Source organism: Odontesthes bonariensis, chromosome 7 (genome assembly GCF_027942865.1).
Source record: "Odontesthes bonariensis isolate fOdoBon6 chromosome 7, fOdoBon6.hap1, whole genome shotgun sequence".
Classification (NCBI taxonomy): domain Eukaryota; kingdom Metazoa; phylum Chordata; class Actinopteri; order Atheriniformes; family Atherinopsidae; genus Odontesthes; species Odontesthes bonariensis.
In genome coordinates, this window is record NC_134512.1 from 33,404,838 (window position 1) to 33,421,619 (window position 16,782).

General features: G+C 42.5%; 1 protein-coding gene across 2 annotated transcripts in view; it reads right to left on the bottom strand.

The window, feature by feature from the left end:
- tead1a (TEA domain family member 1a) overlaps window positions 1–16,782 on the bottom strand; it is a 55,200-nt gene that overhangs the window by 13,356 nt on the left and 25,062 nt on the right. For both annotated transcript variants that reach the window (XM_075470609.1, XM_075470610.1), the window contains exons 3-8: window positions 12,935–12,999; window positions 9,427–9,489; window positions 7,603–7,734; window positions 7,375–7,424; window positions 3,928–3,989; window positions 8–135 (exon numbers count right to left, since the gene is read on the bottom strand). In XM_075470609.1, coding sequence (XP_075326724.1) covers window positions 8–135; window positions 3,928–3,989; window positions 7,375–7,424; window positions 7,603–7,734; window positions 9,427–9,489; window positions 12,935–12,999 — 500 coding nt within the window. The remainder of the gene's footprint in view (window positions 1–7; window positions 136–3,927; window positions 3,990–7,374; window positions 7,425–7,602; window positions 7,735–9,426; window positions 9,490–12,934; window positions 13,000–16,782) is intronic.

Here is a 16,782-nt window from a genome sequence, read left to right on the forward strand (position 1 = left end):
TACTCACTGCCTCCTGCTCCCTCTGTGTCTCCAGAAAAGACGAAAACTCCACCAGTCGTAGTTTGGTGGTGCCGATGGAGCGACCCTGCCATGCCGGCTCTCTGTGTGTTTGGGCTGCAGCAGGAGGCTCGTAGGCTGGACAACACACACACACACACACACACACATTTATATAGATTTTAACCCAAATGACCACTGTCATCATGTACAATCATGCAGGGTAAGCACTAATACAAGCATTACATGTCAAATTTAAGCCATTACTGGAAAAAGCCAGACTGAAAAATCCTATTTAATTGTAAAAAAACCCAAAAAAAACATCTGTATTAGCATTTAGTATTAAGTTATTTTAACTAGCAGCGACCATCTTCCACACGGAAACCTCACAGGGACCTCAGTGGGGTGTTTAAAGTATATAAAAAGGATGTGTTGCCTTCTTAAAATCCAGACAATTAGCTTTTGTTGACCCCTCACTGTGGTGCGGTGCAGGTTATACCGATTATATCCATTTATTTCTCAGTTAGCAATGAGTCCAACCATTTCTAAATCTCCTCTCATGAGCCTCGTGTTCCACCAAGTGTTTCTGCGAAGGATGGCAACGCCATGTCCTGCCCACCTCTGCTTCTGATTGGCTTATAGTCGCAATAAAAAAACAATCATGAACCTACAGATAATCAGCCGTTCATGGACACAGTTTACAAAAGAGACCACAGGCCCACGAGTAGCAACATGGAAGGAAATGTGTTCCATTTTCATGAGAAATAAAGTGTAGTCACTCAAAATGTCACAACAGTACCGGCTAATAATGTTTGCTAAATCTGCACCTCCTCTGTGGCTAATCTCAGTTTCATCATCACTTTTCCTGCCAGAAATCAAGCTAAATTTCTACTGAACACAAAGCTGCAGTCTCTGCGTCCTTTCACCGGCTGCTTGAACATCTCCAGATGGACTTAAAGATTGTATTGCTTACTTTTAAAGATTTTAAATGGATCGGCATCGTCCTATTTATCACATCCACACCTCTGCAGGAGCACTGCAGCCAGCCTGCCAGTTGCTCTTACATGTTCCAGGATGATAACGCAGAGGTGATCGAGCTCTCGTTGTGACCGAATAGTTTACTTCTCCATAAACCTTCAAATCGCTCCTAAAGGCTTTCCTCTTCACTACAGCTTTCCACTCGAGTATGACAAATAAATGAATTACTCTGTGCGGTTGCTAGATTTTATTTTTCATTTATTCCTATTTTTTTATTGTGATTTTATATTTTGCGTCTTATTTGAGATGTAAATCTCAAACATTAAACAAATGTACTATATGCATGCCGTAGGCAGCCTTTAGCACTGTTAATGGTGCCTTTTAATGGTTTAATGGTGCCTTCTCTTTGTTGTGCATCTCCATCCCGTTTGAAAGCTATGGATGTGCACTTGGGGGAAGACATGAAGTTGAGACATCAGTGGAAGTACAGTAGTCACAGAACCGAATCAACGTGTCTGAATAATAGTTTTACACCAAAAGTTGCGCACGGGCACGCTCACTAAACAACATGATTAAATCCCTCCATATTGCCAGCAGTAGCGCGTTTGCTTTCAGCGCTCTGAAGACAACAATTTACTGGTCCAGTAACTACCACTGCCTCCCAGGGACCAGCCTGTAACTATGACAACATGAGGGGATGGCATGTATCCTGCAGGAGCACCATGTTGGACCACAGTTTCTGATAAGCTAAACTCTGGCAGTTTGTTTGTTTTTTTTTTAGCGGGAACATGGATGTCTGCCCCACGCAGCAGGACAAAGAGTGAGCTGCCGGCTTTTGAAGGTTTCAGAGGTAAATGTGCGATTCTGTCAGGAAAAAGCGAGCCGTTCTCACTCTGGTAGCCCCAAACGCAGCAAAATTGGCATAAAAAAATAATAAAAATCACTGGATGGTGAACAAATACTGATGTTATCAGGTGTTAAAGGGTGTTCCGACCGGTGTAAAAAGGGTTCACAGGAAGGAAACCATTCAAGAAGTCGGATCTATTCGGCATTTGACTGCTGGAATGATGCATTCAGTTCAGTTTGGAAGTTGGATAATGGAGCTGTTAAAGGGGAACTCCGGGGCATTTGAAGCGTGTTTCCATTGCTAGAGGTTGTCAAATAATGATAGTATGACACAGAGAGGTGCGTATCTGCGCTCCCTGTGTGGAGATCGCTCTGTTCGCTCAGCCTGTCATGCGAGGCTAATACGTGGTGGCTAAGGGGCAAGCGCTAACCCTTCCACGTAAAACAACAACTTGCACACTGCAGAAACGTCACACCACTTTATAACCCATCCGACAATAAAGTCACAAGCCTTACCATCAAAACCATATGCATGGTTCTCACATTACTGGCATGGGGACGTTACAAAACAACTTTATAAACAGCATGGCACTCACCGGCTGGTTGTAGGCTCGCGCATGTGAAAGCCCAGAAGAGTCGATGGAGAATAATCCCATATACAAAACAATTATCTTCTCTAGAAAAACTGCGTTCAAGTATTTAAAACATTACAACAATATTACTGGGCAAGTATTGTTGTAATGTTTTAAATACTTGAACGCAGTTTTTCTAGAGAAGATAATTGTTTTGTATATGGGATTATCGTCCATCGACTCTTTTGGGCTTTCACATGCGCGAGCCTACAACCAGCCGGTGAGTGACATGCTGTTTATAAAGTTGTTTTGTAACGTCCCCATGCCAGTAATGTGAGAACCATGCATATGGTTTTGATGGTAAGGCTTGTGACTTTATTGTCGGATGGTTTATAAAGCGGTGTGACGTTTCTGCAGTGTGCAAGTTGTTGTTTTACGTGGAAGGGTTAGCGCTTGCCCCTTAGCCACCACGTATTAGCCTCGCATGACAGGCTGAGCGAACAGCGCGATCTCCACACAGGGAGCGCAGATGTGCACCTCTCTGTGTCATACTATCATTATTTGACAACCTCTAGCAATGGAAACACGCTTCAAATGCCCCGGAGTTCCCCTTTAAAGACAGAAATTCCCAATTGAAATGGTGAGTTGAGCTATGGTTGTAGCTGGTCTAAACCTTTGAGTTGAACATTCGTCCTTGTAACGTTTTACTCGCCAAGGAGGGGAAACCAGTTACTGACTTGTAGTGTGTCTGACGTCACAAAGCTGCGGACTGTATGAGAAGATGTTGAAGACATTCTGCAGCTTCTAACTCTATCTCTTTGGGAGATAGCTGTACATGTAGGTATAGCTGTCTTAACTTCAACCCTGATTTTGTCGGATGTTGCTGCCACGAACATTTTAAGCGAGTCGCCACGTTTTCACAACTTCTGACGTTTAGCCGTCAGCTTTATCGGGAAGCCAGCTGCAAGAATATACACTTACACTTTACTGTTTTTACTAAACATATGGAACTTTGGCGCATGTACAGAGCATCTAAGTCCATCTGACTTTCGCTGAGCATATATATGCAGCAGTAAATCGAGTTACAACTGCATTAACTTGGCGTTTTAGTCCGATTTCAGATTATTTTGGTTGCTCTAACATGTCGTTTAAAAGTCCAGTTTTGATCAAAATATCAATAATTAGTTCTTTCGAGTGCCATCTAAACATGAAAATTCAATCTAATCGGCTAAATTTCTTCAGATTCAACACCAATTTCTTAAAGTATGTTCTAATTTCTGTTTAAATGTCATGTTTTAAAGGAAGATTCTGCAAGAACCGAGACAAACTTATTGGCCGTAGATAAGAAAAGTCACACTGACACAGTTTCTGTCTTTTTGACCTCTTCACAAGACAAAGGGTGAAGTGCAGGAGACCCAGGTGCCCCAACAGAGTCAAAAACCACCCTGTGGTGTGGAAGCAGCATAAATGGCAGGAGAAAGAAGCGCCAGTCCGCTTTTCAGAAAAAAGATAATTGTCCCGCAGCCCCTCTCACCTGAGATTGTGGTGGTCCCTGCTGTCTGCACAGAGTAGGCTTGCTGGGAGAACGGCTTGATGCTGAGAGAGAGCCAGAGAAACAGAAAGAAGACCATTACATACAGAAAAGGCTGAAAGAAGAGACTCACAGTGGGAGCAGTCTCACTGTGCCCACATTATACAAAAAGAATTCTGCTCTGCGTCTCGTATGAACAGAAGCAGGAGCTCAGAGGTCAAGAGCAGCTCCGAGTTCAGCGCGAGCCGCACAGTCCCATTTACTACCATCACCGTCATGCACGTGTTCCAGCAGCTGGCGGTGAAACACTGAGCCATGCGACACACACCGATGTAAGACAAGGAAACGGCGGGAGGCAGGGTCTAAGATCTACGTTTACTTCATTTTTAACTCTACAGGTGGTCTCTGTACAGCGGCAGCATGAGGACAAACAGCCTGGCTGTGAGTTTAACCGCAGTAACGGTTTCTCAATCATCAGCTGAGATAATCATGCATGTGCAGATTCAGCCTGTCGGAACATTTTAATGTTTATGACGGAGTCCTTCTGATGTTTGGCTCCTACAAAGAAAAAGATGCAACTGCTGTATCTTTAGGAAAAAACAGATACCGCAAATTCTGGACTATAAGCCGCTACTTTTTCCCAGGCTTTGAGCACCGCGGCTTATAATACGGTGCGGCTAATATGTGCTTTTTTTTCTTTTGTTTTCATGCCGCCAAAACCATTTTGCACCGTAACATTAGACCAATACAATTAAGGAATAGTTCAGTGGTCCAATGAAATTGTACGATAAATCAAACACACTTACACTACTAAATTATTGTAAATCGGTCATTTGTACTCACTCTCAACATGTAAACAAACAAAGAAATGCATATGATGCAGCTTTTAAATTGAAGGCGATCAATGACTTTTCCTGGTAGGCTACTAAAAAAAAAAGCATTTACACCACGTATTTGTGTGTCACCGATAGGTATTTAAGTTAAAACCAGCCGTGTTACAGGCACTGTTCGGAAAAAAAAAAGCATTTGCAGTTTCTATTTGTTTCTGTTACCATATGCATTTAATTAAAAGTTTAAAAATCCTCATGTGTAACATCTTTCTGTGTAAATATCTCATATTACTATGTGGCCACCCGTGGCTTATAATCCGGTGCGGCGTATACAAGTACAAAATGGATTTTCTTTTTAAAATGAGAGGGTGCGGCTTATATTCAGGTGCGCTCTATAGTCCGGGATTGACGGTTATTGAACCGACTCCACTTCTTCACCTGAAAGCACCAACGATGCCGAATGAAAAGCTTCTTTTTCAGAAGATGACGTCACAGATGCCGTTTGTTTGTTTGTTTGTTTGTCAGTGAGGATCACATCGATGGTTAAACTTCCCCTGCCTGGCTCTTATACAGAGTGCAGATACAGGTATTCACTTTTGGTTTACGATCATCTTCTTTCCATCCTTGACCAAAGTGCCCAATTCAAAACCAAGAAATTAAAACCAAGAAACGAAAATTTGGTGGAATACAAACAAATCTTGAGAAGCGCACGATCCCCTGAAGAATCAAATGTTAAAGCAACACTGGAGGAGTTTGTGACTCGTTTTTAAGTCTGTTCCTGTGATAAGCGCATGCAGAGTTGCTGCTATCGGTAAGTAATCATGGATTAGCTCTTGTGACTTTATTGTCGGATCGGTTATAAAGTGGTGTGACGTTTCTGCAGTGTGCAAGTTGTTGTTTTACATGGAAGGGTTAGCGCTTGCCCCTTAGCCACCACGTATTAGCCTCGCATGACATGCTGTGCGGACAGAGCGATCTTCACACAGGGAGCGCAGATGTGCACCTCTCTGTGTCCTACTATCATTATTTGACAACCTCTAGCAATGGAAACACGCTTCAAATGCCCCGGAGTTCCCCTTAAATAATCATTAAAAAAAAATGCTATCACGATCATTTCTCTCTCTGCTCTGATTAGGCTGTAAATCAGAGGAGACTGAAGCTGGTTGAACCTTCTTTATTTACTCCAGATATTGACCATAATGCCCTGGATCATGACTAAGCGAAACAACAGCAGCGTGTTCATCCCCAGTTATGTTGTTTATCGGAGATTAAAATCTCATTTATAACCTTATCGTTACTCCTTCACAGATGAAGCTCAGTTAGCTTTCTCACGTGAAACAGTTTGATCAGTTTGATGGAATTGTTGTTTCCCATGTGCTTTCTGTTGCACACGTATTGATTTCACACTGGAAAAAATCTAAATCTTACCAAGTATATTTTTCTCATTGAGTATCTCATTACACTTGATATAAGACACAACTGCCTAACAAGTACCATTTCAGCAAGATATACTGTAGGGACTTGTTTGAATACAATACATCTTGAATATCTTGTTAAGTGAAAAAGTCTTGAAAACATCTTGTTTTGAGTCATATTTCACATGAAACAAGCTATTTTTTTTCTCATTTGAAGAGGTTTTTAAGCTAATTTCAAGATCACTTTTATCTCAAAAGTCCTATATATCACATTTTATTTCAAGAAATCTTGACAAGCCGATTTTCACTAGTTCCATTGGCAGATTTTTTTTGCTTATTTTAAGCAAACACGTCTTGTATTTGTTGTTTTTTTTACTTATTTTTGGAGGGGCATTTTTTCCAGTGCACATTCACACATTCAGATCTTTCAACAATATGAATCAGAGAAATTAATATGAAGTCTCGTCAGGTCCTGGAACATCACACCACATTGTCTCTTGGCATTTTTCGATGGCTGCTTTGTGTCAGCCTCTAAAGCATGACGGCAGGTTCACGTGCTCACAACTGTGTGTGTGCACGGCCCATCATTTTATAACATCTTCTGTTCTGTTGCGCAGCCGTCATTTACTTATTTTTTTCTACTTTTGAGCAGCACAAAGCCGTTCTAAATACACATTTTAATTTATTTGTAGACCTCCGAGCAGCTGTTTCTACATACGTTAACTTCCTTATTGCTTCAGGAATAACTTCCTTCAAATGAAAACCGTCTCAACACCACTGTGAACAGCGACTGGGAGAATTTACCGGAAAGGGTTAAAGCCTTTTTACTGTGGATGAATGAAGCATGTTTGCTGTGTTTAAGACACAAAATAATAAATGTGAAATAATTTGTTTTTATTATATATTTTAAAGGAAAAGTGTGTAGAATGTAGTGACCTCTAGTGGCACATATTGCAAATTGCAGCCAATTGAATAACCGCAATTTAGCCAGTGTTTGGTTGGTCTAAGATAAAGACAAAAATTCTTATTTTTTCATGATTTCACACTAAAGAAAATATTCTTTTTATACGTACAGATGCCTAAAAATGATTGGTTGCTAGTTCAGAAGAATGAATTGAACAAGCAACTACCCACCGATCACAAATAAAGGCTGACATCAAAGCAGTGAGTCAGTCATGAGTGAGTAATTTGAGCATTTGACTCACTCTTCTGTGGTGGAGCTGGACTGTCCTCCAGGAATCATCCCCTGCCACAGCTGAAAACAGACATTAATACACCGACGTGAAAATGCAATCCATTAACGCAAAGCAATTCTTCTGGGCACGAGCACTTTGAACTGTGCAAATGTGGCCAGCAGATTCCACAACAAAACAGTTTGAGTAATTATTCGTGGAGAATAAATGCCTGCTGTCGAGGGCACGTGTGCGAGTTACCTGCGCGTTGCCGGGGAAGCTGGCTCGGACTATTCCAGGCAGCAGCTTGCTGTGGATGGCGGTGGCCGAGACGATCTGAGCCGAAGACATGGACGAGATGCTCTGCAGAGCTTTCTCCTTGGCACTCTGGTCCTGCACGTGAACGCTCAACATTAACCCCGTCATCATTACGGGTGCGCTTAACGCACGGCAGCGCGGTTACACATGAAATACAGCAGCTGTTTTGGGCAAAGGAATCTAAAATCCCAATAAAAACCAAGGCCACATCAAAGGTGTGCAGCAGAGCTGAATGTGGTTTGTACAACACGGTGAACATCAGCGGCTGGAGCTGCCTCGAGGCAAACAATTAAACCCTGCAGATTTATAGAGACATCAAATTTGTGGGCTCATTTATAGAATCTGAACAAAAGGCAACATGGAGCACAAAACAGTTGAAAGAAATAGAATTAGAGGGACTGTGATAGCTGGAGAATCACTAATTGGCAGCTTCACTCAAGTTAATTGGCACTGAGAGAAATCTCCCCTCCTGGGAGAGGTAATAACATTATAGGAGGTACTGAGAGGGGAATCATGCTGGATTTTCATATTAAATACCAGGAGCCATATGGGTTTGATAACATCATTGACCTGAACAAGCAGCCCATGTGTTTTACTTTAAGCTCCCATGTAATGTTCAAATCAAAAGAAAGAACATGCAGAATATTTAGTAAGATCTTACATCTTATTTTCTTTTTAAACAGTAGAAAAAATATGTTTTTAGCCCCTCAAATTGCATTTTTCAGATGCAGATCAATACATATTTCCAGCAGCACGAGGATAAAAGTTGGATCCCATAAACTTGAGTGGTTTAATATGTCTTCCTGCTTTATAGGAACCAATGAAGCGCAGTAGGAATTATAGACTGTATATTTAACACTGGACACATCATTTAGCCATATTACAATATTGCCACACTTGAGGATCTACTTCTTTTCTGTTTTATCTGGAACATGAAATATAATAACTTGGGATATTGAACCATTTATCAGACAAAAAGGAGGGGAAAAAAAACAAAAATGTTTTCTTGGATCGTAGAAACTGTTTTAAAAAATGTCTTTATGCATTTCTTAATTAAAAAGGTTTCCTTTTCCAAGGAAATCATTTTAAGCATTTTTACCATTTCAGTAATATGAACAATAACCAATTTACGTGAGATCTATACTGATAATCTTTGCTCTCGACTACAATTAGATACGTGTCATTTATTTTATGACGGCCAACATCAATTCAGAGTTCTGACTCGTCTTCTCGGAGAACAAGAGCTCCTTTGTTGCTTTACACAAAGTTAATTACAACCAACAGTGAGGAAGACAGAGAAAGTGAGACGCCAAAAGAGAGGACGAGACAAGGAGGGAAGGAGATTAATAGACTGGAAGGGTGGACAGAGAGTAAGGAGAAGGGAGGGAAGAGGGGAGGAACAAATGAATGAATGTATGCATAGAGGAGAAAGGCTAGAAGAAGAGGAGGGGGGGGGCTGTGGAAAACCTAAACAGGCCTAATTAGACACCTAGGATACTGCAGATACTGTGACAGGCATCCTTCCAGTCACAGCAAGGGACTAACACTGAATTCAGATTGTTCTCGTGCATTATGTGCCACCTGTGGGTGGTGCTTTTTCAGCCTGTTCTTCCGCTGCAGTCATGAGGTCTAATCTGCACTAATCAGCTGTGTTTGTTCCAAACAAACCCGGATTGTAAAACACGGCACTTCCTGCGCGCCGGTGGATTTTTCCACAGGAAATTAAATCGTGGAGCAGAAATGTTGTGGATTTCTACTGCTGCTTACCTTTAGTTTGGACTGGAACTCCCTGGATTTCCTTCTAGCCAAGACCTGGATATGACTGGATACCTGGAGAGGAGAAGGGGGGCGAGGAGGGGGGCGAGGAGAGGAGAGGAGAGGGTAAAAGGAAGGGGAGGGGGGGTTGGAGGATAGAGAAGAGAGGAGGAAGGACCAAACAGTGCGTTGCCATGGTTATGAAAGGATTGTTGCCATACTGGAAGTACACACAGACACACATACACTACTCCCCTGACAACAGTGAATAGACCATCTATGCACATCTTTTGAGAGAGCAAAAAAAACACCTGGGAACACAGGCCAAGAACTACACTTTACTACCATCTTATGTACCGTTTGAAAAAATCTAAACTGTTTTTACTTTTGTTATTTCCTTTTTTAATTTAGTGTGGTTGCTGAAGTAGCGGGAATAATGTCCCTACTAAAAGAAAAAAAATTGTTTAATTACGAGGCACCATTGTAAGCCATCGGGTTTGGTGCCTGTGTACACAAAGATTCACACGACAAACATTTCTACTTCCTGTTTTATTGCTGAAAGAGCAGTTTAAAGGGACATCAGTGGGTCAGAAGAGGCCTTTCAGTTCATTAGTGGCATGTTTCACACTTCAGGTTGTGCTGTATTAATGAGTGGTATGAAAAAAAGAAAAAGGTCTGAAAAATTAGGCCAATGCAGAGATGACTTAAACCTGCTGTATCGCTAATGGCCAGCAGGAGGCGCCTCTAAAGGCTGTACAGAAATGTATGGGGAAAGGACTCCAGTCCTGCATCTGTGAGCACAGTAAATCTTTTTTTTTTATATGAGTTTATGGTTTCAATCTATAGTTTCATGTCTTATCTAATAGACATGATAGATATATGATAAAAGAGCAGGGCTATATTTTGATTTAAAAAAGCCATGACTAAATAGGTCGTTTTCTGTGGCACAAAATACAAACTGAGGGCGGGAAGTGATTTCTTACTATGAAAGTACAATTTTTTAAACTTGCTGTAGTTTTAAAGAGGGGAATCCAAGCAAAACTACCCTCAAAACACTTGAAAACACTTGTCTATGGTCAGGAAAAGTAGAGTTACATAATGCGCTTGTATGCACTGAAACACTTATTTAGCTTAACTTTTTCCTGACTTTATAATATTCAAGCTGCTGCCATTTATTTTACTTTTATTGGAAATTATTGCACGAAATTGCTGAAAACAAAACGTTTTATGGAGGCAAGTGTGTCACTTCAGTTCAAAATATTCCTCTTCGTAACACGCAGATCGCGTCCGACTCATCCTGTGATGTTTTCTTGTCATCTTTCTCCTTTAACTCTCTACTTCCTCCCCTGCATCTGGCATCGACACCTTTATGAATCATGTGACAGTGAACAAGTTATCGGGGTTCATCATTTCAGTGGTTCGCATGTCAGATCCTCCACTCACTTCTAAGGCTACCTTTACACGGAAACGATCTGAAACCAAAACGCAAAAGTGGCGTTTCGTTTTCACTTTTAAATCTGCGTTTAGACGAGCGTTTTAGGGTGAAACTCTGCGTGCATACGGAAACGCAAAAGTGTGTGACGTTTCATTATCAATGCAGTAAACACGCCAGATGGCTCGGTGGCAACACTACCAAGACCAAGTCTTTCTACCACTCCATTCATGAAGTTATCCCACCACTGAGAAGTCCTCCCAGGTCTCACCCACAGCTGTCTACGTCGCCTGCTCCCTCTATCAACTTCAAGAATTTCGAGAACGTAGTTCATATTTTTGGTCTGTTCTTTACTACTCTCGCTCATCATTGCTGTTATCTGATGAAATGACTCTTGAACGTCAATTACCGCGCCTAAGGCGAGTTGAAAGTCCGCAGGGACGGACATGTTGATAGCCTACTGATGTGTTTCCCACGGTTTCCTGGCGCTTTATTATGCTTGTCACGTTATTTCTATGTGACGAGAAACGCAGTTTTGCGTTTTTCATCCTTTACACGGTGGCGCGACAGTGGAGCGTTTTCAAGAATTCCACTCTGGAGGGCGGTTTCACTTTTTTGCGTTTTCATGCCCCCAAAACACTGTTTCCATCTAAACGATATAATGCATCTGCAAAAAGGTTTTGCGTTTTTAACCCGTTTTCGTTTCCGTGTAAACGGCCCCTAAGTCCTAATTACAAAAGCCCAGGATGGTGCCAACAAAAATGTTGAACTGAATCCAGACAGTAATTCATCTCTGTCATACAGTCCACAGGTGTATCTGTACAAAAGTACATAAGAGTTAAGTCCATTGAATATGTGTTTTTCTTGATGTCATTAGCTAAATCCAACCCTTCAGAAAATAGATCCATACTTAAGTAGACTTTTATCCTTCTCCAGCTTCACCTTGTTGTCCAAATATGGTCACTTCCATCAACAGACAACCTGAGCTAATTTCCAGGATTCAAAGGGATTACCCAGAAACAACGGCTGACATCTTTGTGCTGATGTTCACTTATTCTATACAAATTTATTCTTCAGGAAGAAACTGACTTGTTGTATACTTACTCCAGAGGGCATTTCTTCAGCTTCTTGTGCTACAGTGAGGAACCTTGGAGTTTTTTTTTTTTTAACAGAATCTGTTCTTTGACTCGCATATAAAATAGGTTTCTTTCACCTCGTAATAAATATTGTTAAAATTAGGAACATCCCGTCTCAGAGGGATGCAGAAAAACTGCTCCATGCATTTGTTTCTTCCAGACTGGACTATGGTCACTCTTTGCTGTCGAGCTGCCAAAGAACTCTCTGAAAAGCCTCCAGCTGATCCAAAATGGTGCAGCCACAGTTCTGATGAGAACCAACAGCAGAGGCCATATTTTCCAGTTTTAGCTTCTCTTCATTGGCTCCCTGTTAGATTCAGAATAGAATTTAAGATTCTTCTCCTCACATACAAAGCTTCTAATGACCGAGCTCCATCATATCTTAAAGATCTAATAGTTGGATATTTTCCCAACAGAGCACTTTGCTCTCAGACTGCAGGTTTACTTGAGGTTCCCAGAGTTTCTGAAAGCAGAATGGGAGGCAGAGCCTTCAGTTATCAGGCCCCTCTCTGTGGAACCAGCTGGCAGTTTGGGAGGCAGAGCCTTCAGTTATCAGGCCCCTCTCTGTGGAACCAGCTGCCAGTTTGGCTTCAGGAAGCAGACACCCTCTCTCAGGCTTAAACTTTCCTTTTTGACAAAGGGATGGCTCAGATGACCCTGAAACATCCCATAGTTATGCTGCTATAAGCTTTGGCTGCTGGGGGAGCTCCCATGATGCACCTCTCCTCACTCTGCTCTCTTTACTCTCCACGTACACATGACATTATTGTTGAGCGTATGAAAAGAGGCAGCAGTGTCCTTCACTCAATCACAATGAAGAGTAAACTTATAAATTCAATCTTTTCACCGCTTCAGTTCGTGCTTTTTCCCTCATGGTGTGAGTGTAATGCAGTAAACTGGGATATACACACTGTGGACAGTGCGATTGGGTTTAAAACACTCCCATTATTACCTGTTTCCTTGTCCGCGTCTTGCCTGTTCGGAGTTTGATGTATCTGGCTATCAGTTCATTTCGACCTGCAAAGAAAAGACATGGGACACATTCAGCTGGGTTACGTGCACAGGTGAGTCGAGGCATGGTACAGCTTAAATTGGCCATTTCAGAGGACCACCATCCATCTTATTCAATATGCACAGGAGCAGAATCGAGTTATTTACTCACACTGTGAAATGTGTGAGAAAACGTTTGAGGCATTCTGCAGCTTCTAACTTTTTCTGTGGGAGATCATGACACATGCAAAGATGTGCTTACAAGTTATTTCAACAGATGCTGCTATAAAAATCAGGACTTTATGAGAGCAGAGCAACAGTCTGGAGGCTTTCCGAGCGAGTTGGCACGTTGCCTTAATGAGCTGATTTCTGACACAAAACAGAAACATATGTGAATGACTGCAGCTTTACTGGGAATTCAGCTGGATTAATATACACTGATAGTTCACTGCTTTCATAAGATGGGAAAAAAAAAAAACTGGTCAATTTGGGTCCAGTTGAGCATCTTTTTGCAGGAGTTATCTGGGAGGTTTCATTCCGGGGTTGGGAAGCTTGATTTTGTACGATTTCAGTCAGACTCACATGTTTACATGCGTTTTTAAAGTCTGGTTCTGGTCAGACCAACACAATAAATTCAGTTTTTTCTTGTGACATGTGAACATGCCAACTCGTGGAACACCTTTTTCCTCTGCAACACACACACACACACGTTAAACCACATTTTGATTTTATTTGCTTCTCGGGGACAATCGCAGGCAGACATCACATGACCCTGACAAACAACTTAGTGGCTGATTTAGAGCTGTTGACCCAGTGATCCTGTGACGTGCAGTTTCACATAGAAACGCTGTAATCACCGATACCCCTGTTGAGCCCTCCACACACACACACACACAAAATCACACACACGCCACGGCCCTGAATACACATGACCCAACAATGCAGGCATTCATGTGGACCGGCCGTCCCCTGATTAAAGGAACCAGCAGGCCAGCTGTACCCATGCTTGCGTGCGTGCACGCGCACGCTCACAATGCTGAATAATTCAGCCCATTCAATAGGGAGCACAGCAGACTCAGCATGACCTGGCTAGTATAGATTAGTGAGGGAGAGGGGGACACAGAGGGGAGAAAGAAAAAAAAAACAGCAGAAAACTACAACTTTAAATCCTGAAAACCTGCAACAGAACGATGTGTGTATGCATGTGCATATGTGTGTGTGAGTGTGAGAGCAGGTGTGTGTGTGTGTGTGTGTGTTTACACGTTACATTGCAGAGGTCTCCACAGCCTGGCCACATTACAGCTTTACGGTGACTGAAAGCTAAATACATCAGATAGATTTAGATAATCAGTGAAATGAGGTTATTTGACTGCTGCTGTATTTGCTAACAAGCTAATTTGGTCCTCAGTGGCTCGGTTTGGTTTGGTTTGGTTTGGTTTCTCTCTTGGCCCCTTTTTCTGTTGCAGCCGAGTGGAAAACCAAAGTCCGGCCAGCTGGCCAACCGATGGTCAAGATCTGCACAAAGCCAAACCTCTACACACTACCCAAATGGCTCGCAACAATAGCCCTAACTAACTAGCAGATGGTGTTTGTGCATGTGTGTGTGTGCATGTGTGTGTGAGAGAGTGTTCTGACCAGTCCCGCTGACACTGAGATAGGGAGCTTAGACTGATAAAATCTCCAGCTCCCCATGCAGGTGTTTTCCTTCTAGCAGTCAAAAGCTGTGACTGACGACAGCACGCACGCACGCACGCACACACACACACACACACACACACAGCGATGTATATACATGCATGAGTGCCAGCACGCACACACACTTCCACACACAAACAGAATGAGGCCTGGCTGCGGAGGCTGACATCTGACTCCAGAGGGGCCAGCTGGTCTTTCTAGGAGGCTTAACGGTGAATTATCATCCTTCACTAACCCTGCGGCACACATCCCTCGCTCTCACCCTCCCTTTTTCTCAAAAACTCTCCAACAAACATACACACACACACACACACACACACACACAACCACCCCTCCCTCCTTTCATCCACCCATCCTCTCTTCTGGCTGCCCCCTCCCCTCCCTCTGTCCCTCTTCTAGTGAATGGGCTTCCCTCCTGCTCCCTCCTTCTTCAGCCAGTGAAAGACTTCAAGGCCAAAGTCAGATGGTCATTAACCGTGACGAACAGAAGCAACCCTGGCTCTCTGTCTCCAGGCTGAGGCCCCTCTGTGTGCACGGCCGTCGCACTCAAAACAGAAATGACACGTTTGTAATGTGATTTTGGATCATTTACTGAAGGTTTGAGAATTTCGACAGAAGCTGAACGAAAAGCTCAAAACGATGTGAAAATTAAATCCATTTCAGATGACACATATGAAATAGCTCAATTAAAAAGAAACAAATCTACAGCTTCCTGTATTTATTGTTTAACATGTTCCTATGTTTTCTGTAAACGCCGCTGCAGCCGTGTTCGGTTGGTCCCGTCGCTCCGTTAGCAGAGTGATTAAGAGCTTCGGCTGCTTTATGGAACAGCTCAAAAGAGCCGTTTCAGAATAAGGTCAAAGCCTCACTGACCGCACTTACTGCAGTTGAGTGGTTTGTATTGTTGTGTACCCTGAGAGGACCCCGGTGACCACAGGGGCCAAACTCTGGCCCAGAGCCTGGATTTACCACCGGCCATGGAGGAGTGTGCTTGTTACAACAGCATTTTAAGTGCAGAGATTTGAGATCTCACTTCATCTTTCCAGGCAGGATTTCTGAAATTATCACAGCTACTGTTACAAGTTAATATGCTGTCGGGTTCCCTGCTGACAGTTAATGTCACCTGCACAGCACGACAGGTGGCAACATCACAGGTACAGACTAAAAAGCAGTACAGGAGAACAGCAGCTGCGTATCCCACCTGCTTTCAGGAAACTAAGAGGCAGACCCTGCCTGAATAAAATGTAATTGTTCAAGGTAAAGCTCTGATAACATTTTTAAATGATCACGGAGGTCCTAACACAATATGATGGACTATTATCCATGTGTTTTTACAATCTCCACCCTGATAAAAACACCATAAAACTGAAACCCGTATGCAACTTTAACCATTAACTATGATTAAAATAAGGCCCCAGTATGCCTTGTCTGCCTTAATATGTCCCTTAAGCTAAACAATATCCCGCCAACAGCTTCAGGAGTGGAGTATGACATGTTGGTCAGATCAGATACAGTTCAACAGTCATCAAAAGAAATAAATACATAACTAATCATATTGGCAGGCAGGCGTAAGGAAAAAAAATATTATCAATAAGGGCGTTGCATCTTTTACAGTTACAGTACAATAGTTCTTGAATATGTGCAAACATTAACAAAAATACAGCATGTTAGGCAAAAAAAGAGTTTAGGTATGACGACTTAAATTCCCCAACGTAGCCTGAACCCTCTCACTCTTACTTTTTCTTGTAAATTTCTCCCTGTTTCCCTTCCTTAAGAACGGCTTCCTGACAGCCACCCTTCCATGGAGCCCATTTCTGATGAGGCTTGGGCCAACAGCAGATGGATCAGCTGAAGGTCCAGATGCATCTCTCAGCTCCTGTGTCAGGTCTTTGCTGGATTTTTTCCTCTTTAAGGACGTCACTTTCAGATCCAGTTCATCTGCTGTAGATAGTTCTTTAGGCCTGACACTTCTTCTTTTGTCCTCCACTTGTCCAGTTTCCTCAAATGTTTTAAGGACACACTGCACACCATGCTGAGATATGCCAAGTTTTCAGCTAACAGCTCTTTGGGAATCACCTTGTTGCTGCAGAAATCCTGTTTTCTGTCTGTCGAACT